Source organism: Pongo abelii, chromosome 5 (assembly GCF_028885655.2).
Source record: "Pongo abelii isolate AG06213 chromosome 5, NHGRI_mPonAbe1-v2.0_pri, whole genome shotgun sequence".
Lineage (NCBI taxonomy): Eukaryota > Metazoa > Chordata > Mammalia > Primates > Hominidae > Pongo > Pongo abelii.
Genome location: NC_071990.2, coordinates 107313580 through 107337612, shown reverse-complemented (window position 1 = coordinate 107337612; position 24033 = coordinate 107313580). Strand labels below are relative to the sequence as shown.

At 39.5% G+C, this 24033-nt stretch overlaps 1 protein-coding gene across 1 annotated transcript in view; it reads left to right on the top strand.

The window, feature by feature from the left end:
* The window catches only part of ATG5 (autophagy related 5), a gene marked incomplete at its 5' end in the record, with an annotated part of 140103 nt that overhangs the window by 71303 nt on the left and 44767 nt on the right, over positions 1–24033 (top strand). The window contains 1 exon segment of the mRNA NM_001132922.1: positions 8801–8895. Coding sequence (NP_001126394.1) covers positions 8801–8895 — 95 coding nt within the window.

Genomic DNA, 24033 nt, shown 5'->3' with positions numbered 1-24033 from the left:
AAGAGAGAATTACCTACATAATAAATGTTGGAAAGATTACAGTGAACATAATGGGGGTATCTTTTTCTTTGTCAGTCTTTCAAAAATTAAAATATTTTTGTTTTTACCTTATGACTTTGGCTTGCTTTCTGAGTGAAGTAAAAATGAACTCAATTGCATATTAAATTTGTTTCTGGCCCTCTGCATCTAGGAAAGTAATAAACTAATTTTGGCCAAGAGAAGTAACATTTTCTTAATATACAGTAGTTTTAAAAAGTAATAGAACAGGAGGTTATTGGTTAGAAATCTATAGATGACTGTAACAGGAATACATTTAGATAATTAGTCCTGGCCTACCACTGTGCTGTAGCTCTGTAAATCTCTTTTTGACAAGCTGCTTTAAAGATCATCATGGATGAAGGGAAAATGGGAGTATAGTTGAAGATCATTATTATTAGAAATTTTAATATAAGCACATAGAACAACAGAATAATTTGTTTTTTACATTATGAAATTTTTGAATTTTGAATCTTTTATTACCCAGCTTAAAAATACATTTGAAATAAGTTATTCTTAATTCGTTAGAATACGATAATTGAATCCTGTCTACTTAAAAATGAAGGCAGTTACTGGGATTGACTCTTGGAATACGTTTAAAGATGTTGTAACTTACAGTCATGGTTTATTGGCTGGTGATGTTGAAATTAGAATTTATAGTCTGCTTTTCTCAATACTTAATAAGATTAATTTTCTTTAAATTTCCAAGCAGTAGTTTTTAACGATTTACAGTTTTCATGAGGTAGCTAGTTTTTACTGACTCCGTTTATAAAGCTATGCTGTAATAAGGTGTAGCAATTGTGAACCTCTCATCTTTTCAGATTAACAAGAACCCCTTCCCCCATCATGCTTATGTCCTCTCCCCTACTATATTAAGACATGTTAGAAGAAGAAGGGGTTGGAAAGGAATGGTTATCTAGGTCTTAAGGGATAGAGTTGGAACTCAGACTTGCTTGTCAAGACTGGAGGACTCCTCAGATGTTGACCCAGATGTTCTTGGACCACCATTCTTATTCCCACCGTTACATGATATGGCTGGAGATGAATGCAGTGAAAATGATGGGAGGTAAATGGCAACTAAATTGTGCCCACAGGGTGAGAAGATAGAACCTTATATGGTGGTTGAAAAAGTTGGAGGAAGCAAAAGGGACATAGAGGGTATTTGGTTGTAAATATTGCAGCTGTACTGTGTTAGGGCTTTTGTTCTCCCAACTATGGCTGGCAAAGGCTGCTCAATTGCATAACTCCAACAGGCAACATTCACATAGAATTTGATGTGAGTGATGCAGACTCCCTGGCTCTGAGCCAGACTGAACAGTCCAGCAGTTCTGTAATGATGGGGTTTTGGCAGGACCACTTTTCCATACTGGTCCTGACACTTCTTACCTGGTAGAATCTAGAAGCTCAGTGCCATCTCTTGTTGAATCTGAGGCAGCCTAAAAGATAATGATAATAGGAAACACTTACGTAGCACTTAATTTGTGTCAGGCACAATAAGTGTCTTGCTAAAACTCACACAACTATTAAATAAATGACAAAGCTGGGAAACAAACCCAAGCAGTGTGGCTCCAGACTGTCTACTTTTTCCACTATGCCACACTATGTTTGCTATTCCCTTGTTTTTATTGTCCCCATTGCCTAGTCATTCATGTAGCTATTAGTGATTAACAAACATTCGTTGAGTATGTACTATGTGCATACTCATAGTACATTAACTTTCTAGGGCCGAAGTACGTAGAACTTTCTAGGGCTGAAGATAAAGTCTTTGCCCTCGTGGGACTTATATTTTGGTTGAGGGAGAGCGACAGTACATAATTAAACATGTAAATTGCATAATTTGAAGTAACGGTAAGTATTTGGAATAAAATAGAGTGATGGTATAGGGAATGATTGGAAAGTGGGGCTGTCTTACCTAGGATTATGAAAGAAATCTTTCTGAGGGGGTAACACAGTATATATAGAGACTTGAATGATGAGAAGCAGTTATATAAAGATTAGAAAGTGGGGATTCTAGGCTGTTAAAACTGAAGTGGGAACAAGTTTGGTATTTACTAGGGACCGAAAAGAAAAATAGCATGACTTAGAGCTTAGTAAGTAAGGTAGGTAGTAACTTAGTAAGTTAGTAAGGTAGACAGTGAGATCTCAGAGAAATGCAGCAATAGCATTCCAAGGGGGTGGAGTGGGCCTAGTAGGAATCTGCTTCTAGAGGAAGAGGTATTTTGTTACTGACATTATTTATGGTTGCCTGCATGTAGAGTTTGGTCAGGGAGCAGTCCGCCCCAGATGCAGGCAGTAAGGAGATGCAGTGGGTTGCATATTTTTAAAAATGATTTTAGTACATAACTTAAAATAACCATATCATTAAAGTGCATCGTAAAGCATTATGTTTTATGGCCCATTAGAAAATTTTTGAAAATTTACTCGTTGATGATTTATGCTTTAAAAGAGCTTTCTGGATGCTGTGCACAGGGGATAAACATAGGACAGTGACCAAGTAGGAGGCTATTGTGTTGTCTCGGAGAGGTGAAAGTGGTAGTGGTGAACACGGAGAGAAGTAATTGCATTCTAAATATATATTGATTACTGTTCTTGATGCCAATTTTCTAAGACTGTGGCACTTACTTTGTAGGGTGAACGAGTAAATGTCTTCTCTCAGTTAATTTTCAGACAGTTACCGTCCAGGTCAAAATTGTCCAGGAATTTGGATTTTATTGCTTTTGTGATTCACTGAAACCACAGATTTCCCTGGGTAGAAACCTTCTGCCAAGATGTGTGTTTATGGACAGGATGAAGGATGAACTTCCTTCAGGACTGGCACTGCTCAGCCCTGACGCAGAGGCTAGCCCACTGGGCCCACCTACTTCTGTGTTCATGATGAATTTTCAAGGACTGATTCTCTTAATTTGACCTGGCTCGTAAGGCAGATGAGTTTGAAGATACAGGTCACTTACTGAACACCTGCTTTTGGCAGCCTACCAGTAATTACTACTTGTTCATTTTTATTTTTCTCCTGTTTTGTCTTACAGAGATGTTTAACATATTACGTATGAAGAAATTAATTCATATAGGTCTATATTTGAATGTGTTTTCTGTTACATATCTTCTTGAAAGCCTCTGATTAAAACCATACGGTTATTACATGATCACATGTAGTACTGATTTGAATAATACTGTTGACAGATGGAAAATTTTGTGAAGAGTGGGTTCCCTTCTGTATTGATTTTCAGCCATTTGCTTTTCCTTCCAAAGACAAGCTTACAGTGTGTCTTCTATGTGCTGTCACAATCCGACATTTATTTGAAATGCTGTAACTCTGCTCTCCTTTGGCTTCTTAGATGTTAAAGACCAGGAGGTGAATAGTGTATGCATGTGGAGACCATTTCACCGGTTGCCTGCATGAGGGTCCTCGCCAGCTGAATTGAGCCTGAGTAGCAATCCCTACACTCTCCTTATATGTCCTCCATGTCTCCTGTGGGGGATTTTAGACATATGATTTGTGGCATAAGAATTATTTTGCCTTGAGTTTTTACCTCCCGTAAAGCTTAAGTGGAAGAATAGGTAAATCCTTTAAAGTTATCACTTTTTCCTGCAGTTTGTCCATGTGAGTAACAAAGAATACAAATTAACTCGGTGTCTTACGCATTTTAGAGAGCTCTGAAATTAAAAAAAAAAAAAATTTTCCAGGTGTTTTATAAATTTGCAAGACCAATATAAAAGCTTAATTCAGCAGAGAGAGAGGAAAAATGGATGACCATCAGGATTTTTGAGGAATGGTATTTTTAATCTTTTTTTTTTTTAAATTGATTGAATATTTCTGCAGAACAGTCCTTCAGTTTTATGCTTTTGATTTGATAACCTTCTTAAATGTTAAGTTTTATAAAAAGAAACTAACATCAGTAATATTGCTTGTAGCTCTGGCGAGAAGTATATACGTTATCTTCGTCCCAATGTGAATAAGCTGAGTGACTTCTAGTTTTAATTTTCTCCTACTTAGTCTTTGTTTTGTTTGGCTCTGCATGGTGGCTCATGCCTGTAATCCAGCACTTTGGGAGGCCAAGGTGGATGGATCACTTGAGGTCAGAAGTCCAAGACCAGCCTGGCCAACATGGTGAAATCTCATCTTTACTAAAAATACAAAAATTAGCCGGGCGTGATGATGCGTGCCTATAATCCCAGCTACTTGGGAGGCTGAGGTGGGAGAATCTCTTGAACCTGGGAGGTGGAGGTTGCAGTGAGCAGAGATCTCGCCACTGCACTCCAGCTGGGGTGACAGAGTGAGACTGTGTCTCTTTTTAAAAGGAAAAAAAAATCCATTGTGAAAGACACTTGGTTATTCCTTCAATCTCAACACTGATTTTCTCTCCTTTTCTTCTTTCTTTCTTTCTTTCTCTCTCTCTCTTTCTCTTTTTCTCTCTCCCCCTCCCCCCTTCCTCCCTCCCTCTCCCCCCTCCCCCTCCCTTCCTCTCTCCCCCTCTCTCCCCCCTCCCTCACTCCCTCTCTCTCCCCTTTCCTCCCTCCCTCTCTCTCCCCCTCCCTCCCTCTCCCCTCTTCCCCTCCCCCCCTCTCTCCCCCCCTCCTCTTCCCCCCTCCCTCTCTCCCTCTCTCTCTCCCTCCGTCCCTCTCTCCCCCTCCCTCCCTCTCTCTCCCTCCCTTCCTCCCCACCTCTCTCCCTCCCTCTCTCCCTCCTTCCCTCTCTCTGCCTCCCTCCCTCTCTCCCTTTCCCTCCCTCTCTCACCCTCCCTCCCTTCCTCCCTCCCTCCCTCTCCCCCCCTTACCCTCCCTCCCTCTCTGCCCCCTCCCGCTCCCTCCCTCCCTCTCTCCCCCTCCCTCCCTCCCTCTCTCCCCCTCCCTCCCTCCCTCTCTCCCCCTCCCTCCCTCCCTCTCTCCCCCTCCCTCCCTCTCTCCCCCTCCCTCCCCCTCTCTCCCCCTCCCTCCCTCTCTCCCCCTCCCTCCCTCTCTTCCCCTCCCTCCCTCCCTCTCTTTCCCTCCTTCCCTCCCTCCCTCTCTCCCCCTCCCTCCCTCCCTCTCTTCCCCTCCCTCCCTCCCTCTCTTTCCCTCCTTCCCTCCCTCCCTCTCTCCCCCTCACTCCCTCCTTCTCCCCCTCCCTCCATCCCTCTCCCCCTCCCTCTCTCCCTCCCTCTCTCCCTCTCCCCTTCCTCTCCCTCTCCCTCCCTCCCTCTCTCCCCCTCCCTCTCTCCCCCTCCCTCCCTCCCTCTCCCTCTCCCCCCTCTCTCCCTCTCTCCCCCTCCTTCCCTCCCTGTCCCTCCCTCCCTACCTCTCTGCCCCCTCCCTCTCTCCCTCCCTCCCTCTCTCCCCCTCCCTCCCTCCCTCCCTATCTCTCTCTCCCTCCCTCCCTATCTCTTTCTCCCTCCCTCCCTCTCTCTCTCTCTGATTAGGATGTTTTTAGCTATTGCTGGGAAGACACCTTTTTAATATAAGAATATAGTGTTTCTATAAGAAGATTAAAGTTAATATCAATTAATACCGATTTTTTTTTTATCGTGTCTTCCTTTTAAACATAGTTGTATTTAGGTCTAATCAGTGGGTTAAACAGGCTAAATTTTATGTAAAGAATTAATAAACTCTGATAAAAGAGTGACTATAAGATATAAGAAAACTATATATTTTACCCTAGGGCTGAGAGAGGAAGACCAAACTTGTAAGGGGTCCCACCTGCAAAGGCTAGGGCTCAGACTTCATTGGAGGAGGTATATTCAGCTCATTGAATTAGTAGAAAAGTTCTCTCTTCTCGCCAGGCCAGAGTTGGTCTGTAGTCCATTGGCAGTCAGGGCAACCTGGAATGCAAGTGATCAGCAACATGTGGCATGGTTGTGCAGAGGGAGTGGCAGCTGGGTGGGAAACCACAGATGGGCAGCCCATGCAGGCCTCCAGAGCAAGCAAATTGAGATGCTGATAAGGGCAAGGGCCCATTAGTGTGCCTATGCAAGCAGGAAGCCTTTGGAGTGCTAGATTCTGTCTTGAGAGGGCTGGTTATCCCCGGGCCAGGCTCCTGCTGCAAGCTTGTGTATCTGGACATTGGGCAGAACCATTTCTCCTACAACTTCTTTTAGCATTTTCTGCTGAGAAATCTTAAGATAGTTGTTGCAGTAGAGATACTTAAAGGATTTGTGTCCATATAGCAGTGCATATATTGAAGGGTGAATTTGGAGAAGAGAGTCATACAGTTGATAACTGGCACAATCATGTTTCTTTTTCCAGTTTACTTTTAGGAGAAATTATGTTCGTAGTGTTCTATCCATTCTTTGATTCAAGAGCATATGCTATGCATGCACCATGCTAGGTGCTTGAGATTTCATGACAAGGCAGCAAAGTAAAATTTTAAGTATGCATGAAGAATCATTGTATTTAGCTGTCACGTTCTTGCTTGATACTTGATGGTAGAAAGACACTTTTTTAAGCATTGACAGAATAATTGCTTCATATATGAGAGGACTATGTCAGAGTAGTATTCTTCACATGAAGATAAAGTTTTGTGGCAGCAACTATTGAACCAATTGGGGACTTTGAATCGGAAGACCAAGATTCTGGTCTTGGTTATTAATTAAACATATAACAATCTGGGCCTTAGTTATCATCTGTGAAATTGTGCTGGACTTACTGGATTCAAAATTTTCTCTCACACCATTTCTAATATACTGCGAGTCTTCCCTCACATTGGAGTTGAAGATTAGAGTAAGGAAGGCCTAAAGCCTGTCACAGTCTTTTTGGACAGGGGTGTAAGAAGAAATAACTAATTTTTAAAAAATATATAGTTAGGATGGTTTAAGCAGAATCAATAGATTGCCAGTAGATTGGATTCAAACAGGTCTAGTAATAGAAAAATACCAAGCTGAACTGTAATTCTGGATGTGTTTCCTTGCTTTATAGACATAAGGTTTTGATACACATTTCTGAGTATAAAATATTTTATTGTAAGGTGGGATTCTGGGTGAGTTAAAAAAAAGGAGTTGCTTAAGAAGCAGTGTACAGAATGGGAGAAAATATGTGAATCATAGATAAGGAGTTTGTATTCAGAATTTATAAAGAACTCTTATAACTCAACAATAAAAAGACAGCTGGTTTAAAAGGGAAAGTGATTTCATAGGCATTTCTGCAAAGATGCACAAATGGCCAGTGAGCACATGAGAAGATGCTCAGCATAGTCATTAAGGAAATGCAAATCAAAACCACAATGAGATACTACTTGATACCTGCCATAATGGTTATAATTAAAAAGACCAGTAGTAGCAAGCATTGGCAAGGATGTGGACTAATTGGAATCCAAATACATTGCTGGTGGAAATGTAAGGTAGTACACTCACTTTGGAAATCAGTATGGCAGTTCCTCAAAACAGTTACCATATATCAGTTAAACAGAGTTACCTAATGACCCAGTAGTTCTACTCCTAGGTACATACCCAAGAGAACTGAAAACATATGTCCACACAAAAATTTGTTTACAAATGTTCATAGTAGCATTATTTATAATAGATAAAAAGCAGAAACTACTTAAATGTCAGTCAACTGAGAGAACAAAAATCTGGTAACTCCACATAATGGAATATTATTCAGCCGTAAAAGCAAATGAAGTTCTGATACATACTACAACATGAATGGACATCAAAAATATTATGCCAAGCGAAAAACAAACCCAGATGCAAAAGAACCACGTATTATATTACTTCATTTATATGAAATGTCTGGAATAGGCAAACTATAGAGATAGAAAGTAGTGATTTTTCAGGGGCTGGGGCAAGGGGGAATGGGAAGTGACTATTAATAGTTACAGGTTTCTTTTTGGGATGCTGAAAATGTTCTGAACTCTGAATATACTGAAAACTACTAAGTTGTATACTTTAAAAGGGGTAAATTTTATGGTATGCAAATTATATCAAGTTGTTTATTTAAAATATTTGAAACTGAAAAGTTTTTAAGAAGAGCTTAATTGGTCTGAGATTAAGCTGCAGTTGGCACTTCATAAGTGCCAGTTCCATATTTCTTTCAAAGCTTTTTAAAAAAATCTTTGGTATTTAATGCTTACTGTGTTCAGTATTTTGACTTTATTTTTATTTTTGAGACGGAGTTTCGCTCTTGTTGCCCAGGCTGGGGTGCAATGGCATGATCTCTGTTCACCACAACCTCTGTCTCCCAGGTTCAAGCAATTCTCCTGCCTCAACCTCCCGAGTAGCTGGGAATACAGGCATGCACCACCACGCCTGGCTAATTTGGTATTTTTAGTAGAGACGGGGTTTCTCCATGTTGGTCAGGCTGGTCACGAACGCCTGACCTCAGGTGATCTGCCTGCCTCAGCCTCCTAAAGTGCTGTGATTACAGGCGTGAGCCACCGCACCCAGCGACTTTATTTCTTTACACAACTTCTAGTTAACATTTAGGCTACTTGAAGCTGTACCTTTGTAGCTCAGCAATTAGAAGTAGTACCAGGAGAGTCAAGACATCTATCCTCTACCTGGTGTGTTTTTTGCCTTAATAACACAAGTAGTCGTATGTTTATATGTTTACAGTTTTTCTTATGAGAAAAAAATGGCTGTGCGAATATCTAGGGAGAGGATGCAATAATGTAGAAAAAATTAATTTTATATTTGCTTTATGTTTATGGAAAGATAAGTTTAATAAAAATAAGAAAATATATGTGATGTCCTTTCAGAAACTTCTAGAGGGATATTTAAAACTTTCATCTCTTCATATGAGGTATTCCATTATAATGTTGTTCATTTTTAATAACAAATAATTTATATCATTACAGACAGATTTGACCAGTTTTGGGCCATCAATCGGAAACTCATGGAATATCCTGCAGAAGAAAATGGATTTCGTTATATCCCCTTTAGAATATATCAGGTAGGAAATAACATTTTAAAAAACATCCATTTATGAAAGCCTCAGACATCTTAATTGAAGCACTCTAGTCTAGAACTCTTTGTCTGCTTAGTAACTAAACGGTATTTATTAGGGGTTTTCCAAACTGTGTCTTTCAGTGGCAATCAAGTCAGATACCGCACTGAAATATTTGACTCATATGCAGTTGGTACTCATTATTTGTAGATTTCATATTGGCAGATTCACATGCTTACTAAAATTTATGTGTAACCCCAAAGTCAGTACTTGGAGCACTTTTACGGTCATTCAGAGTGGTGAAAAATTGATTTACCTGATGCTCATTTCCCAGCAGAGGTTGATCAAAGCGAGGCTCTACCTTCTTGTCTCAGCTATCATACTATAAACAAGCCTTCTTTTCGCAGTGTATGTAGTGCCATGCTTTTACATTTTTGTGCTTTTTGTTAGTGATTTTGCTTTTTAAAACAGACTCCAAATGTAGTAGCACTGAAGTGCTCTTTTTAAACAGAAACACACGTAGAACAAGGTTATGTATTGATCAGTTAATGAACATGTTGTGACCGAGGGCTCATGGAAACATAACCTTGTATGCCCCCAGGAGCGATGATTTCAATGTTTGTGGTAACCTTATAGAACAGAACTACTGCAAATCACAAGAATTTACTAAGTCTGTTTGTTTTGGATGGTGAGTCTTCAGTGTTGTACCACAAAGTAGGCAATAGGCTCTTAAGTCTTTCTCACAGCATATTTGCATGAGGTAAAGAAACTCCATGTTTCTGCACTTTAAAAGTGCTGGCATAAATATTGACATTTAGCAAATATTAAATATTTTTTTTAATGAATGGCATTCCAGGAAGTAAGTTACATACTATCATGAGAAAAGCATTTAAGAACAAGAATCAGAAGCATAATGTCACAGGCATAGACTCTAGTAGGACTTCCATTCAAACTCAGAGGTTTTGTCATAGCTTTCTTTGTAGCCATTTTTAGTATCCCACAATCCTTACTAATAGTTACTTCTATAGTTATTTTAAAATCTTTTATAGAGCCATCATATAACTATGTGTTCAAAGAGGAAAGCAAATTGTCTAATTGAAAATAAACATCTCAGTATACTGGAAGAATGAAGAATATTTATTTAGTGTTGCAGGTATAATTTTCAAGTAGTCCATATTTTTCATGAAGGCGAGGTTATTGTTAGGTTCATGCTTTGTGTCCAGGTTCTAGAAAAGTGCCCGGCATTTGAATTTCTAATTTATTAAATCATTTATCATTTGTCAATTTTATTTTAATTATTTATATTCTTTCTATTTTACCATGAGCTCCACAGTAACATGCCGTAAGGCATTTCCACAGCCCAGCAAAATATCTTACTTGTATAATTTAGTTGAAGAAAATATATCGCAGACTCTGAAGACATTTCTCAAAGAGTCCGGAAGCTGTTTTGAGATTTATACCTCTCAGCACTTATTTGGGTCAAGTTCTGGCATATATATTTATACAAGAGATTCTTTACTGTAACTTCTTTAAACTCCTATAGGGAAAGTGTATTATACTTAATTTAGGAATTATTATTGTCAGAATATAGTGCAGGTGTACAGAGGAAAGATTTTCCTTTTTGAATTTATTCTGTTTTAGGGGAAAATTGTCAGATTAATCCATACCTAGTGTTGTGTTACAGACAAGTTTCAGAGAGAGAGAGAGAGAGAGAAAGGGTGTGTGTGTGTGTGTGTGTGTGTGTGTGTGTGTGGGAGAGAGAGAGACAGAGAGAGACAGAATGGTTTTTATAAAGTGCTATAATTAGATAGAAAGTGGGAGGGTAGAGAATTCTCAAAATTTGCTTGAGAAAACCTGGCTGCCAGATGGGGACTCTCGGCAGAACCTCCTGCTTGATCTTTAATGTGTCAAGGCACTTGGGCAGTTTTTCCTTAAACAGCGACAGAGAGCCTAAGGACAATATAGGTTCTCATTTGACCTACAAAACTTTCCTTTTGGCTTTATCCCAGCTCCATTTTGGTTTTTATTTGAATTTAATTAAAGTTTTAGAAGTGAGATATGAAAATGAATATAAAAGTTAAGGAGTCCTAGTTTTTGCTAATTTGCCATTTCCTGGCTTTTCCTATTTCCCTATGTGGTATTCAGTCTTCAACCATGGCCTTGACCAAAGGAGGATGGAATTCTATTTTTGTTTGCCTAATTGTGTGATCTAAAGGCAACATCAGATTTCTGTTGCTGACTTCTTTATATCTGATTAGTTTGTATGGTTGTGATATTCTGTTTGTTAAATGTAGCTTTTATTTGTGCAGCATTTTGATTAACACCTTTCATTTCTTTAACATACTAGATACAAATCTTTATAATATTTGAGCCCTTAAGTTACTAAGTAAATTTAAGGAAAATCTGAAAATCCAGATTCATTAATAAATAAAGGGCATAATTTTTACTGAAATATTTATTTTACTTTGCAGAATCCTGATAGAATTTCTGTATAACCAGAGAGAGAGAGAGACAGAGTACTGAGCATGCTTGAGTGAGGCCCATTTTATCTTGTTGAAGCTTCAAAACCATCTTAGGAATAGGAGTCATTATCTGATTTTACATGTGAGGAAACTGAGGCTCGGGAATTTTAAGTCACTTGCCTCAGTGAACAAATGAAAAATGGAAGAACTGGAATCCAGACCCAGGCCTGATTTATGAGCAAAGTATGACTTTTGTTTATAATAATTAAGTTTGTAGAATTTTCAGAACATAATTATCATGAAAAGTGAATGCCCTGACCAAATAAGTTGATAGGAGCTTAGAATACCTGTGACTTGTGGTATTCTTTGAAGATTAACTTTTGTAAAGATTGTCATCAAACTATTTTTCATCTGTAATTCATTTATCATGAGCTCAAAATGACTATAGTCAGATGACAGATTTTTAGTGGTAAAAGTTGAATTGGTCCAAAAGCCATCTAGAGATGTTGCAGACCAAAATGTGTCATTTCTGTCATTTACATAACAGTTTAGTTTGGTGTGTTAGTTTCAGGTTTGTGTTCCTGAAGTCCAGGTGCTTCGTATTAGCCAGTATTCTAGAGATGACATTAAGTGCAGGAAATGTTACAGAATGTAACCAAAATGTTATTTAGCACTTGTAAACAGGTGGTGATTAATGAAGGCATTTGTCAAAAAGATTTGTAAAATGACTGTGAATTCTTTAGGCATTGGTATTTGAGATGTAAAATGAAAATTAGGCACATCATGTCTGTTTTTCAAGAAGCAATAGATTAATAAATGTTATCCTGCCATTATACTTTGGGTAAGAAAAGTGTGTCTCATTGATTCATTCAACAAGTTTATTTACACACATATTTGCCTGCCATGCCCTGTGCTATGCACAAGGGATACAACTGATGATCGATATTATGTATGACCCCTTAGAAGGTTATAGTCTAAAGGTGGAAAGAAACAAATCAACTAAGAATACAGATATAACATTTGAACTGTGATTGCTGTGAAGAAGAGACGTACAGTGCAATAAAAATCTAATGCCCCAGGAAGAATTTGTTCTAGTTTGGGAGGAGAGAAGGCTGCCTTGAGGAAATGCTGCATCCCCAGAGATTTGACAGATAGGTGAACTTAGGATAGGCAAAGAGTCATGAGAAGAGCTTTATAGGCAAAGGGGGACGTTGGAAGTATAAGGACAACCTGTTTGTCTTAAGCACAGAGTTGGGATGAGGCTGCAAAGGTAAAAGTCAGACCATATTAACGAGTTTTCTCTGTATCCTGTAAAGAATGGGAGATCCTAAGAGATTTTTAATTATCTGAATATCCATTCATATTTATTCAACAAAGATCATTCAGTCACCTACTTTGTTCTACATGTTATTCTTAAGGTTATAAATAAATTTAGAGAATCTTCATAGAAACAACCTAGCAATGTTATTTTTAGTTTTAAAAAAACAAGAAGCTGATAAACCATGCTTGTTTTCTAATACAGTTAAAATGAGACCAGCCTGGATACAACATAGTGAGACCCCACCTCTACAAAAAAATTTTTTTAAATGAGCCGGATGGGGTGGTATGCACCTGTAGTCCCAGCTACTTGGGAGGCTGAGGTAGGAGAGTCACTTGTGTCTGAGAGGTCGAGGTTGCAGTGAGCCATGATTACACCACTACACTCCAGCCTGGGCATCAGAAAGAGACCCTATCTTTAAAAAAAAAAAAAAAAGGATGGTTCCTACTTATCTTTGTTTTATTTTTATATATTTTTTTAATTTTATTTACTTATTTATTTATTTATTTTGAGATGAAGTCTTGCTCTGTCGCCCAGGCTGGAGTGCACTAGTGCAATCTCGGCTCACTGAAACCTCTGCCTCCTGGGTTCAGGCGATTCTCGTGCCTCAGCCTCCCAAGTAGCTATGATTACAAGCGCCCACCACCATGCCCGGCTAATTTTTGTATTTTTAGTAGAGATGGGGTTTCACCATGTTGCCCAGGCTGGTCTCGAACTTCTGACCTCAGGTGAACCACCTGCCTCAGCCTCCCAAAGTGCTGGAATTACAAGCGTGAGCCACTGCGCCCAGCCTTTTTTTTTTTTTTCCCCCTGGAGAGGGTCTTGCTGTGTCACCCAGGCTTGAGTGCAGTGATGTGATCTCAGCTCACTACAGCCTCTGCCCTCCCGGCTCAAGCGATCCACCCACTTTGGCCTTACAAGTTAACCGGGACTACAGGCGTGTGCCATGCCTGGCTAATTTTTGTATTTCCCACTTGTCTTTGGAAGAAGTTGTTCATTAGTTATAAAAAAGTAAAATAAAGTAGAATTTGAACTTCGTTTTGTTTACTTTCATAATCCTCAGAATTCTGCTTCCTTTCCCATTGATGATTTGAGTGTAAAGTTGTTCATTTGTATCATTAAAGCGCCATTAATATTTTAATTCTTTTGGGAGGTTTACTAGCTATTTTGGTTAAGCAAATCTATTTAACTTCTATGTGCTAAAAATATTTAAGAATCTAGATACCGGTTTGGGGAGAGAAAAAGTGCCTTTTTGAAAATGGAAACTAGGATGTCAGGGATTAACTTGGCACCTCTAAACTGAAGAAGGAGCCAAATTTTAGATTCTGTTTTGTTTCCAGAAATGTTGATTTCTGGATTTTGAAAAGTGAGGACAGTAGAAATACGTGGCAAATTATGGCCATGTTTGTTAGATTTCCTCCCCTCCAGGGTTTTAGCGATGTTGATAAGAAATTATAATTTTGCCTTTTCAGTTGTTTTCCATTTTAGTAGATATCTTGCAATAACATCTTACAGAAAAGTCAGGAACCATGAAAGAAGGACTTACTGGTTAGTAAACTGAATATTATTGCTTTTAATTTAGTTTTTCAGTCATTTCAAAAAGATACACAACATAATTTGTAATAAATTTTGAACTGCAGATATATCTCTAGCAGAATAGAATAGATATATTCTGTTTCCCAGCTGAATGTAAGTTGCTTGAGGTGTTTTTTTTGTTGTAATTTATAGTATTTTTCCTTAATATTATTTTGTTTTAATTTTTAATCATGGTAAAATAAATGTAACATAAAATTTATAATCTTAACCATTTTCAGTAGTGTTAATTATGTTCACACTGCTGTACATTCATTCTCCAAAACCCCCTTCTTCTTGCAAAACAAACTCTATACCCATTAAACAACTCTGTTTCCCCATTCTACTTTATGGATTTGACATCCATAGGTACCTCATACAAGAAGAATCATACACTAATTGCCTTTTTGTGACAGGTTTATTTCGCGTAGCATGATGTCCTCATTGTTTATGTATATTGTATTATGTGTCAGAACGTCCCTTTTTTGGCTGGGTGTGGTGGCTCACACATGTAATCTGAGCACTTTGGGAGGCTGAGGCAGGCGGTTTGCTTGAGCCCAGGAGTTCAAGACCAGCCTTGACAACATGGTGAAACCCTGTCTGCTATAAGTGTGTGTGTATGTGTGTATAGATATAGATGGATATAATTTCCACTTTTTAAAGGCTTAATAATCCATTGTATATACATACCACATTTTGCTTATTCATTAATCTGCTGGAGTTGCTTCCACCTTTTGGCTACTGTGAATAATGCTGCCATGAGCAGGGGTGTATTAGCATTCTCCAGAGAAACAGAACCCTCGTGGTGGTGGTGGTAGTGTGTGTGTGTGTTTGTCTAGAGAGAGATTTATTTTAATGAATTGGCTTTCCTGGTTTTGGCAGCTCTTCCTCGAGTCTACAGCCTACCCCATCAGACCCTGGACTCACCAAGCCAGGGTGATGGGATGGGCTGTTGACTCAAGGAAGAGTTGCAGTTGAGTCCAAAGGCAGTCTGTTGGCTGAATTCTTTCTTGCTCAAGGGAGGTCAGTCTTTTTCTGTAAGACCTTCAACTGAATAGATGAGGCCCACCTACATTGTGGAGGGTAATCTGCTTTACTCAGAATCCACCAATTTAAATGTTAACCTCAGCCAAAAAACATATATATAGAAGCATCCAGAAGAATATCTGAACAAATATCTGGGCATTCTGGCCCAGTTGAATTGGCATGTAAATGTTGAAATGGGTGTACACCCTGTTTTCAGTTCTTTGGGGTATTTATCCAGAAATGGATATTCCTATCATAAGATGATATTATTTTTATTTTCTTGAGGAATGGCTATACTGTTTTCCATAGTAGCTGTACCACTTTACATTCCCACCAACAGTGCACAAGGGTTTCCGTTTTTCAGATCTTCACCAATATTTATTATTTTCTGTTTTTCATACTAGCCATCCTAATGCATGTGGGATGTAATCACTAATGAATAGTGCTCAGCATCTTTTCATGTGCTTGTTTATCATCCTTGAAGAAATGTCTATTCAAGTCCTTTGCCTATTTTTGAATTGGGTTTGGGTATTTTTGTTGATGAGTTGTAGGGTTTAATTTGTTCTTTTTTTTGAGACAGAGTCTCATTCTGTCACCTGGACTAGAGTGCTGTGGCATGATCTTGGCTCACTGCAACCTCTGTCTCCCAGGCTCAAGTGATTCCCCTGCCTCAGCCTCCTGAGTAGCTGGGACTACAGGTGCCCACCACCATGCCCGACTAATTTTTGTATTTTTAGTAGACCCAGGGTTTTGCCATGTTGGCCAGGCTGGTCTCGAACTCCTGGCCTCAAGTCATCCACCTGCTTTGGCCTCCCAAAGTGCTGGGATTACGGGCGTGAGCCACCGCACCCAGCCTAATTTATTCTTTTTTAGTGGCTGCATTATGTTTAGTCTGTAGATGCACTGTAATTTGTTCAGTATTCACTATCAAGTTTTCTTTTTTTTCTAGTTTTTACCATTATAAACAGTACTACAGTAAACAGGATTACATATGTATTTTTTTTAAGGTATGGAATAGGTACCCAAAAATGAGTTTTTGCATCAAAAGGTAGAGATTAAAAAAAAATTGGCCGCTTACTTTTCAAAAATGTATTAGTTTAAATTTTCAGTAACAGTATATGAGAGCATGCTTCTCCCCTTACATCTCCACCAGCAATAGGGCATTATAACTCTGATTTTTAGTAGTATTGTGGGTATAGAGAGATATTTTTACTTTAACTAATAATTCTCTCACACTTAGTGAGTTTATAAATCTGTTTTATCTTTGTTGACCATTTGGACTTGGTTTTCTGTAAATTGCATTGTACTTTGTTTTGCCTATCTTTTCTTGTTATTTAACTTTTTATTTTATAAAAATAATTTTTATAGATATTATATATTATAGTATCTATAAATATAGATATTTTATAAAATAATTTTTATAGATAAACTTTTACTGTCAAACACATTGCAAAATATCATAACTATAATTCATCTTGATTTTTATGATATCTTTATATAAAACATAAATATATATCAAATATGCCCTTCTTTTTCTTGGTAGTATGTGGATTTCTTTCTCTGTTAAAAAGGCCGCCCCTTAGTCAGGCGTAGTGGCACACACCTGTCCCAGCTGTTCGGGATTCTGTGGTGGGAACATTACTTGAACCTGGGAGGTTGAGGCTGCAGTGAGCCATGATCATGCCACTACAGTCCAGTCTGGTCAACAGAGCAAGACCCCGTCTCAAAAAAAAAAAAGAAGGTCCTTTCCCACAATGTATTGTGTGAGATAGGTGTCTATGAGATAGCTGATCATTTATTATATAAACTAAGGTTTGGCAAACTTTCTTCAAGGGCCAGATAGTAGGTATTTTCAGCTTTGTAGACAAGATGGTCTCTGTTGAAACTGTGTGATTCTGTAACATGAAAATATTTATAGACAATTTGCAAATGATAGGCTTGGCTTTGTCCCAGTAAAACTTTATTTGCAAAAATAGGCAGAGGCCACAATTTGGCCAGTGGGCCATAGTTTACTGACTCCTTACTGTCCTTTTCCCATTGGATGAATATGCCACCCCTGGTTTATAGTAAAGTAGTTTGACTAGTGGAATCTAATTCTGGATTCTTTATTCATTCCATCAATATATGTATTTTCTTATGCCAGTAGTATTTTTATTTAATTTTAGCGTTTTGATATCTGTTGGAGCAATTCATTCGTCTCCTTTTTTCATACTTTTCATGGTTATTCTCAGTCATTAATTTTCCATGACTTTTAAAATCACTTATTCAGTTCCCCATAGTGTCCTGTCTGATGAGAGGTGGAAATACATTAAATTCCGATTTAAATTTTGATATAATTCACTTTCTTATGGTATTAAGTCTTCCCAGACAAGAACATGATATTTCTTTTTATTCAGATTTTGTTTTATGTTCTGCATAGATTTTAAGGTTTTCTTCAAATAGACATTTTTCTTTTTATTTCCAGGTGTTTTGTAGATTTTGTTTTTCTTTATTTTGTTTCCATTTCTAGTTATTTATGGCATTGGAAAAACAAAGAAAAATCTCATCCTATTGTGTTTTTACAGACTTTTTTTTTCTTGCTTTATTGCATTGCTATTATAGTATTGCATTACCAAGACTGTACTGAATAATGATGGTTGTAGTAGACTTTTCTGTGTTTGTTTTCTGGTATTAATTGAACAGTTTAAGTGTTTCATCAGTTAGAATTATAGCCTAGTCTTTATCAGATCTAAGTGATTTCCTTCTAGAGTTTCTAATTAGAAATGATACTAAATTATTTGCTAGTTTGATGAAATTATTGGGTTCCCCACCTCCACTTTTTTTGTGCTTTTAAATTTGGTACCTCTTTATTTTCATTCCATAACGTTGACCTTCCCTTTTCCTGAAGCTCATTATCAGGTTATTAAAAAATACTACCCATTTTACTCATCAAGACCCTTTATTCTTTTACCCCTATTTCAAAGATACTTATTTAGCATTTGTATTTCATATCCCAGATATTTTCTCAGTATCAAAGGTATCAATACCTGGCAGGGCTCTTGGTCAAAGTCTCTTTGTTCCCTGGTCTTCTCTCTATCTGCCTCAGGAATAGAAAGGATTCAGCCTTTTATTCAGCTTTTTCTGTTCATATGCCTGCTAGTTCCTCCCAGAGAGGAAGACACTGCAGAGGTTCTAGCTTTCTCCATGTACACCCTTCCCCAACTCTGGCAGCTGCTTAGCTCAGAAGAGCTGGTGTGTTAATAGGAGATGGAATTTGGAGGAAAGGGGAGAGAGGGATGGATTAGCTCCCAGAATCTCATCCAAGTATAGTTGTTAATATGTTCTTTTTCATTTAGAGATTTATGTTACAGTAATATTTGGGGTAAGCTGTCTTTAATACTTAATTGACACCCTAGTTATGGCAGTAGCATGCTAGGATACATGTTGAGAATCTGTGCTTAAAAGTATGATTTGTTTACTTGAACCTGGGAGGTGGAGGTGGAGATTGTGGTGAGCCAAGATCATGCCACTGCACTCCAGCCTGGGCTACAGAGCAAGACTCCGTCTCTAAAAAATAAAAGTAAATAAAATTTTTAAAAATATGATTTGTATCTCATATGTAAAGACAAGAAAGTATAGAATGGATGCTTAGTGCTTAAAAGGACTTCACTTCTGATTCAAGTAAAGATAAGTTATAAGATAAATACTGGTATGTTAAAGACAGATCACTCATGCATCTTTTTGTAATGACAGTAATCTAAGGTCAATCTATGAAGTTAATTTCATTTCTTCCCAGAATACTTTAAATATTGATTAAATACCCAAGAAGAAGTCTTCTTTAGTAAATGTAGAGAAGCTAAGGCTCTGTACTGTGCTTCTGTCTTTATGCTCCTTACAATGCCTCTCACAAAATAGGGACTGCATAAATATATAAACTATATGAACAAACTAAGGAAATCCTAACCAACTATATAAGCAGTGATTATTTGGGGCTCATAATATGATGTACTATAATGTTCATATCATACATTCTTTTTGTGGAATTCTGGACTGGAATTTCAATTAGGCAATAATTGTTATTTTTTACTATTGCTCTAAAGTTGTACAACAAAGTATTATGGGATGTAGAGTAATTTTTAAAATCTGTATTATAGCACTTTATATCTTGTAAAATACCTTTATACTACCTTGTTTGACTTTCGTAACACTTCTGTGGGGTAGACAAGGCAAGTATTATTTTTTAAGTTGGAGGTCAATGACCAGACAAAGGACAGCCAGCCAGTAAGCAATGGAACAAGGACTAAAGTACAAATTTGCCTCAAAATAGTATATACTGCATGTGCATATTATGAAGAAATTTCTTTTTTGCAAGAAGATGAATATGTTTATTGAGGTTTTAGCAGTTGCATATGATAGATGGGGGCTATCCCTGAACCCTTGGGGTGAAACAGTCCGGGTGAGTTGAGACGTTGAGTTTGAAGGATCTTCAAAGGCAAATAAGAATTGAGAGTCAGGATGTACAGGGATGCAGAAAAAGGCATCCTTAAGGTCCAGGACTGTAAACCACTCTGCTTCCTCTGGTATTTGGGAAAGCAGAGTATAATGGTTAGGTACAGCTGGGTATAGAGGGACAATGACCTCACTGATAATCCTGAGATCTTGCACTAACCTCCACTGTCCATTGGGTTTCTGTACTTCTAAAGTTGGATTATTGCAGGGGCTATTGCATGCTTTTACTAGGCCTTGGGCTTTTAGGTCCTTAATCTTCTTGGAATCCTTGTTGGGCCTCGGGTCTAAGGGGGTGTACTGCCTTTGGTAGGGAAAGGAGGTGGAATCCTTTAGTTTAACTTGAACAGGACGGGCATTCTTTGCTCATCCATATCGTCCTTCTGTTGCCCAGTCTTCAAGATTAATTCCTTCCTCAAGCAGGGGACAACAAATGGGTGTTCTCCTATGTTCAGGTGTATAATGGCCCCTGCTTTTGCTAGAATGTCTCTCCCTAACAAGGGAGTCGGGCTTTCAGGCACAATTAGAAAGGCATGTGAAAAGAGTAAAGTTCCCCAGTCACAACTTAGTGACTGGGAGAAGTATCTAGTGACTGGCTGTCCTAGGACCCCTCGGATAGTGACAGATCTGGAGGACAGTTGTCTGGGATAGGAGAGTAAGACTGAGAAGGCCGCGCCAGTGTCCAGGAGACAGTTAACCTCGTGGCCCTCAATGGTCAAGCATACCCGGGGCTCTGTGAGGGTAATGGCATGGGCTGGCGCTTGCCCCGGGCACCCTCAGTCCTGTTGCTGGATCATCTGGTTAGTGGCTTCTGACTCAGAGGACCTATGTCCCCTGGGGCAGTGGGCCTTACAGTGATTCCCTTGACACAAGGGGCATGGACGAGGGGGCGGCTTATTTCTATTTGGACAATCTTTTTTAAAGTGTCCTTGTAGACCGCACTGGAAGCAAACCCTGTTAGGCATTCGATTTGCCTAGCTTTTCCCTTTTCCAGTGCCTCCAAAGTCTGCTTGCCTGAGGGCCATGACTAAAGCGGTGGCCTTTTTTTTTATCCCATTTGTGCCATTCCGCCTGCTCCTCCTGATCTCTATTATAAAAAACCGAGGTTGCCAAGTTCAGTAGGGTTTCTTAAGTTTTGCTCCGGGCCTAAGGCGGACTTTTGAAGTCTTTTCCTAATGTCTGCAGTGATAAAGTTATCCTTTAAGATTAGTTGGCCTTCAATAGTCAGGTGACAGAGAGAGGTGTGCTTCCTCAATGCCTCCCTTACTCACTCCAGAAAGGCGGTAGGATTTTCTTCCTTTCCTTGTGTTATAGTGGACATCATTGAATAATTCATAGGCTTCTTCCTAGTTTTCCTTAGTCCTTCTAGCATGCAAGTTAGCAAATGTCTGTGGCACCAATCTCCATTTTCTGATTCTGTGTCCCAATGAGGGTCTACACCGGGAACTACCTGCTGGCCTGTGGGGAATCGTTCTCTTTCCTCTGTTGTCATCCTGTCATTGACCTGACTGAGATACCAGAGATCGCCAAACTCTCGGGCTGCAGTTATGGCAGCACTTTTCTCATTTGGGGTTAGTGTCTGATTTAGCAGTAACATTATATCTCTCCATATCGGATCAAAGGATTGTCCTAAACCTTGTAAAACATCAATAGCCATTAGGGTGATCTGAGAATTTACCTAGGTCTATTTTAATTTGCTTTAAGTCTGAGAGAGAAAAAGGTATGTGCACTCTGGCTGGGCCGAATTCTTCTCCTCCCACTGCTTGGAGGGGGCATAATCGGGGAATATTGGCACTCTTTGGTTTGTTGTTTACCCCTTTGTCTATCTCCTTTTGGACCGTTTGGGTTGAAGGGGTTCCTTATTAGTTGGGGAAGGAGTCTGGGGGACGCTGGGGTAGGGAGATAGACTCTGAGGGCTTCCTGTAGGGCATAAATCACACTTTTTACATAATTGCGAGTTGTCTCTTAATGAAAAGAAAGTTTGTACATATGACACTTCACACCATTTGCCTTCTTTTCTACAAAAGAGGTCTAGCTGTAGGATGGTGTTATAATTTATACTTCCCTCAGGAGGCCAGGTTTCTCCCCCTTAAAGAGGATATCGTTGCCAGGCGGTACTGCAGAAGAATATAAGTCTTTTTTTTCTTAGCATATGAGAGTCAAATTGGTCCCAATTCTCCAGAATACATCTTAGGGGTGTTTTTGCCTTGGGGGGAACATTTCCCATCTGAAAAAAGAACATAGGGATGCCAGCACCCCTAGTCATTTTCCGATGAGCATTAGTCCTAGAGCGTCCTCTATGATCCTAATGCTTATTCCTTTCTAGGGTGCGTAACCACCCATGGACCTCTGCTTATCGGATTAGTTACGCTTACCGATGTAGCAGCCGTCACCCCTTTTCCTGCCTTTCTTGATCACAAAGAAGGGGGTCCGGGCTGCTGGATTCTAGTGGTCCTTTACCAGCGTGCCCAACATTGCCTTTGTGCTCAGGGGTGAGTCCTAGAGCTAGGCTGGGTTCCTGAGTATTTCATAACAACCCAGCTGCTCCATCAAGATGCATTCCCATAAGCAACAGTTCTCATGCAAATTCGTTTCAGAGAGGGTATAGATAAGCTTTTGAGTCAGGATTGAGATAGTCTTTTTGATTCTGTGAGTACTTTAAGGCTTGGCTGAGTGCAAACAGCTTGCACATTTGAGGAGACCAATTATTAGGCAATTTTTCTAACTCTGCTTCCACAAGAGTCTCCCTATCAATTACTGAATACCCATTGTGGTTTTTTCCTCAATCATTTGGGAGGAACCATCTATCATCCTGTCCTGAAGGGAGTTCCTCCTAGGTCTGGTCAGACCTTTGTATGGTAATTAAGATTTAAATCCCCTGTAAGGAAATCTGCAGGGTTAAGGGAATTATCAGTGGTTAGTGTTAAATTACCTTTTTCTGACAGAATAACCCCATACTTTAATATTTTTGAGTTAGTAAGCTACCTTTTTGCTTTTTTGACTTAGAATAATTCTGAACTGGTGAGGTGTGCTTACAATGAGGTTTTCTCTAAAAGTTACTTTTCTACTTTTTTCTGTTAGCAAAGCAGTTGCCGCTACAGATTGAATGCATTTGGGCCATCCGCAGGTCAGTGGATGTTAAGGATTTTTGATAGGGAGGCTATGGGTTGTCAGTGGTCTTAGTGTTTTCAGGCTACGCGCTTGTTTACACTGACAACAAGGTAGTATTGGAGTGTTATAGGGTTGCGGGGAAGACCTTCAATTATCAATTATAGGTTTTACATTTACATACCCTGGCTTTTAAAGGAATAGGGCACACTTTTTTTTACTATTTCTATCTTTGTCTTTCTTTCTCTGACTCCCTCTTTGTCTCTCTGCCTCTTTCTCCTCTTTGTCTCTCTCCCTCTCCTCTGTCTCTCTCTCTGTCCTCCCTCTCTCTCTCTCTCTCCTCTCTGTCTCTCTCTCTGTCTCTGTCTCTCTCTCACTGTCTCTTTCTCTCTGTCTCTCTCTGTTTCCTCTCTTAGCCATTTACAAACTTGGGGCCCTGGCAAGAGTGGTGGGGAACAGGTCCCACATAACTGCCCATGTCTAGAGCTGTATACCTAAATCAGGAGGGACACCAGGGACAAGACTCCTGGGTTTATAGCCTAGATGCCTAAGGGCGCAGCATAGAGCTTCCTTAGATCCCTTTGGAGACACAACTTGCTAGAGGAAATGAAAGTCTCAACCATTAGTACCTAGGAGGCAGGGATCAGAGGAAGTAGATTCAGAGGTAAGGAGAATTTTGGGGCTACACTTTCAAGAAAGTTGTGGTCGGGACCCAGGAGGTGGGGGTCAGAAGGGAAGGTAGGGGCGCATGCATGGGCGACTGTTGAGTAGAGACTTCTGGCTGCGCCATGATCTCAACTGGCTAATGCTGGGAGTTCGGGACGACAGCTTTCTGCCTCTAGTCAGCCCTTGGCTTTCCCAGGAAAATTGAAAGTGGAAGCTGGCTCCAGGCAGACCAACGTTCCCAACCCAGAAGGGTTGAGGGTTGTTAGAAAGCCCTTCCCCAGATAGCCTCACACCTGAGTCTGAAGTCCGGCGGCCACGCTAATCGTTTTTAACCGGCCGACAGGTGCCCAGTATTTTCCTCCAATTCTAAGGGATAGGACAGAATAGCAAGCAAAAGTGGTCCAGTATTACCGCTTTGGAGATCCCTTCATGGTTGTGGGTTCAGGTCCCTTTGTGGTCACCAAACTGTTACCGGGGGGTCCTTGCTCCCAGAGCTCCCAAGATGGT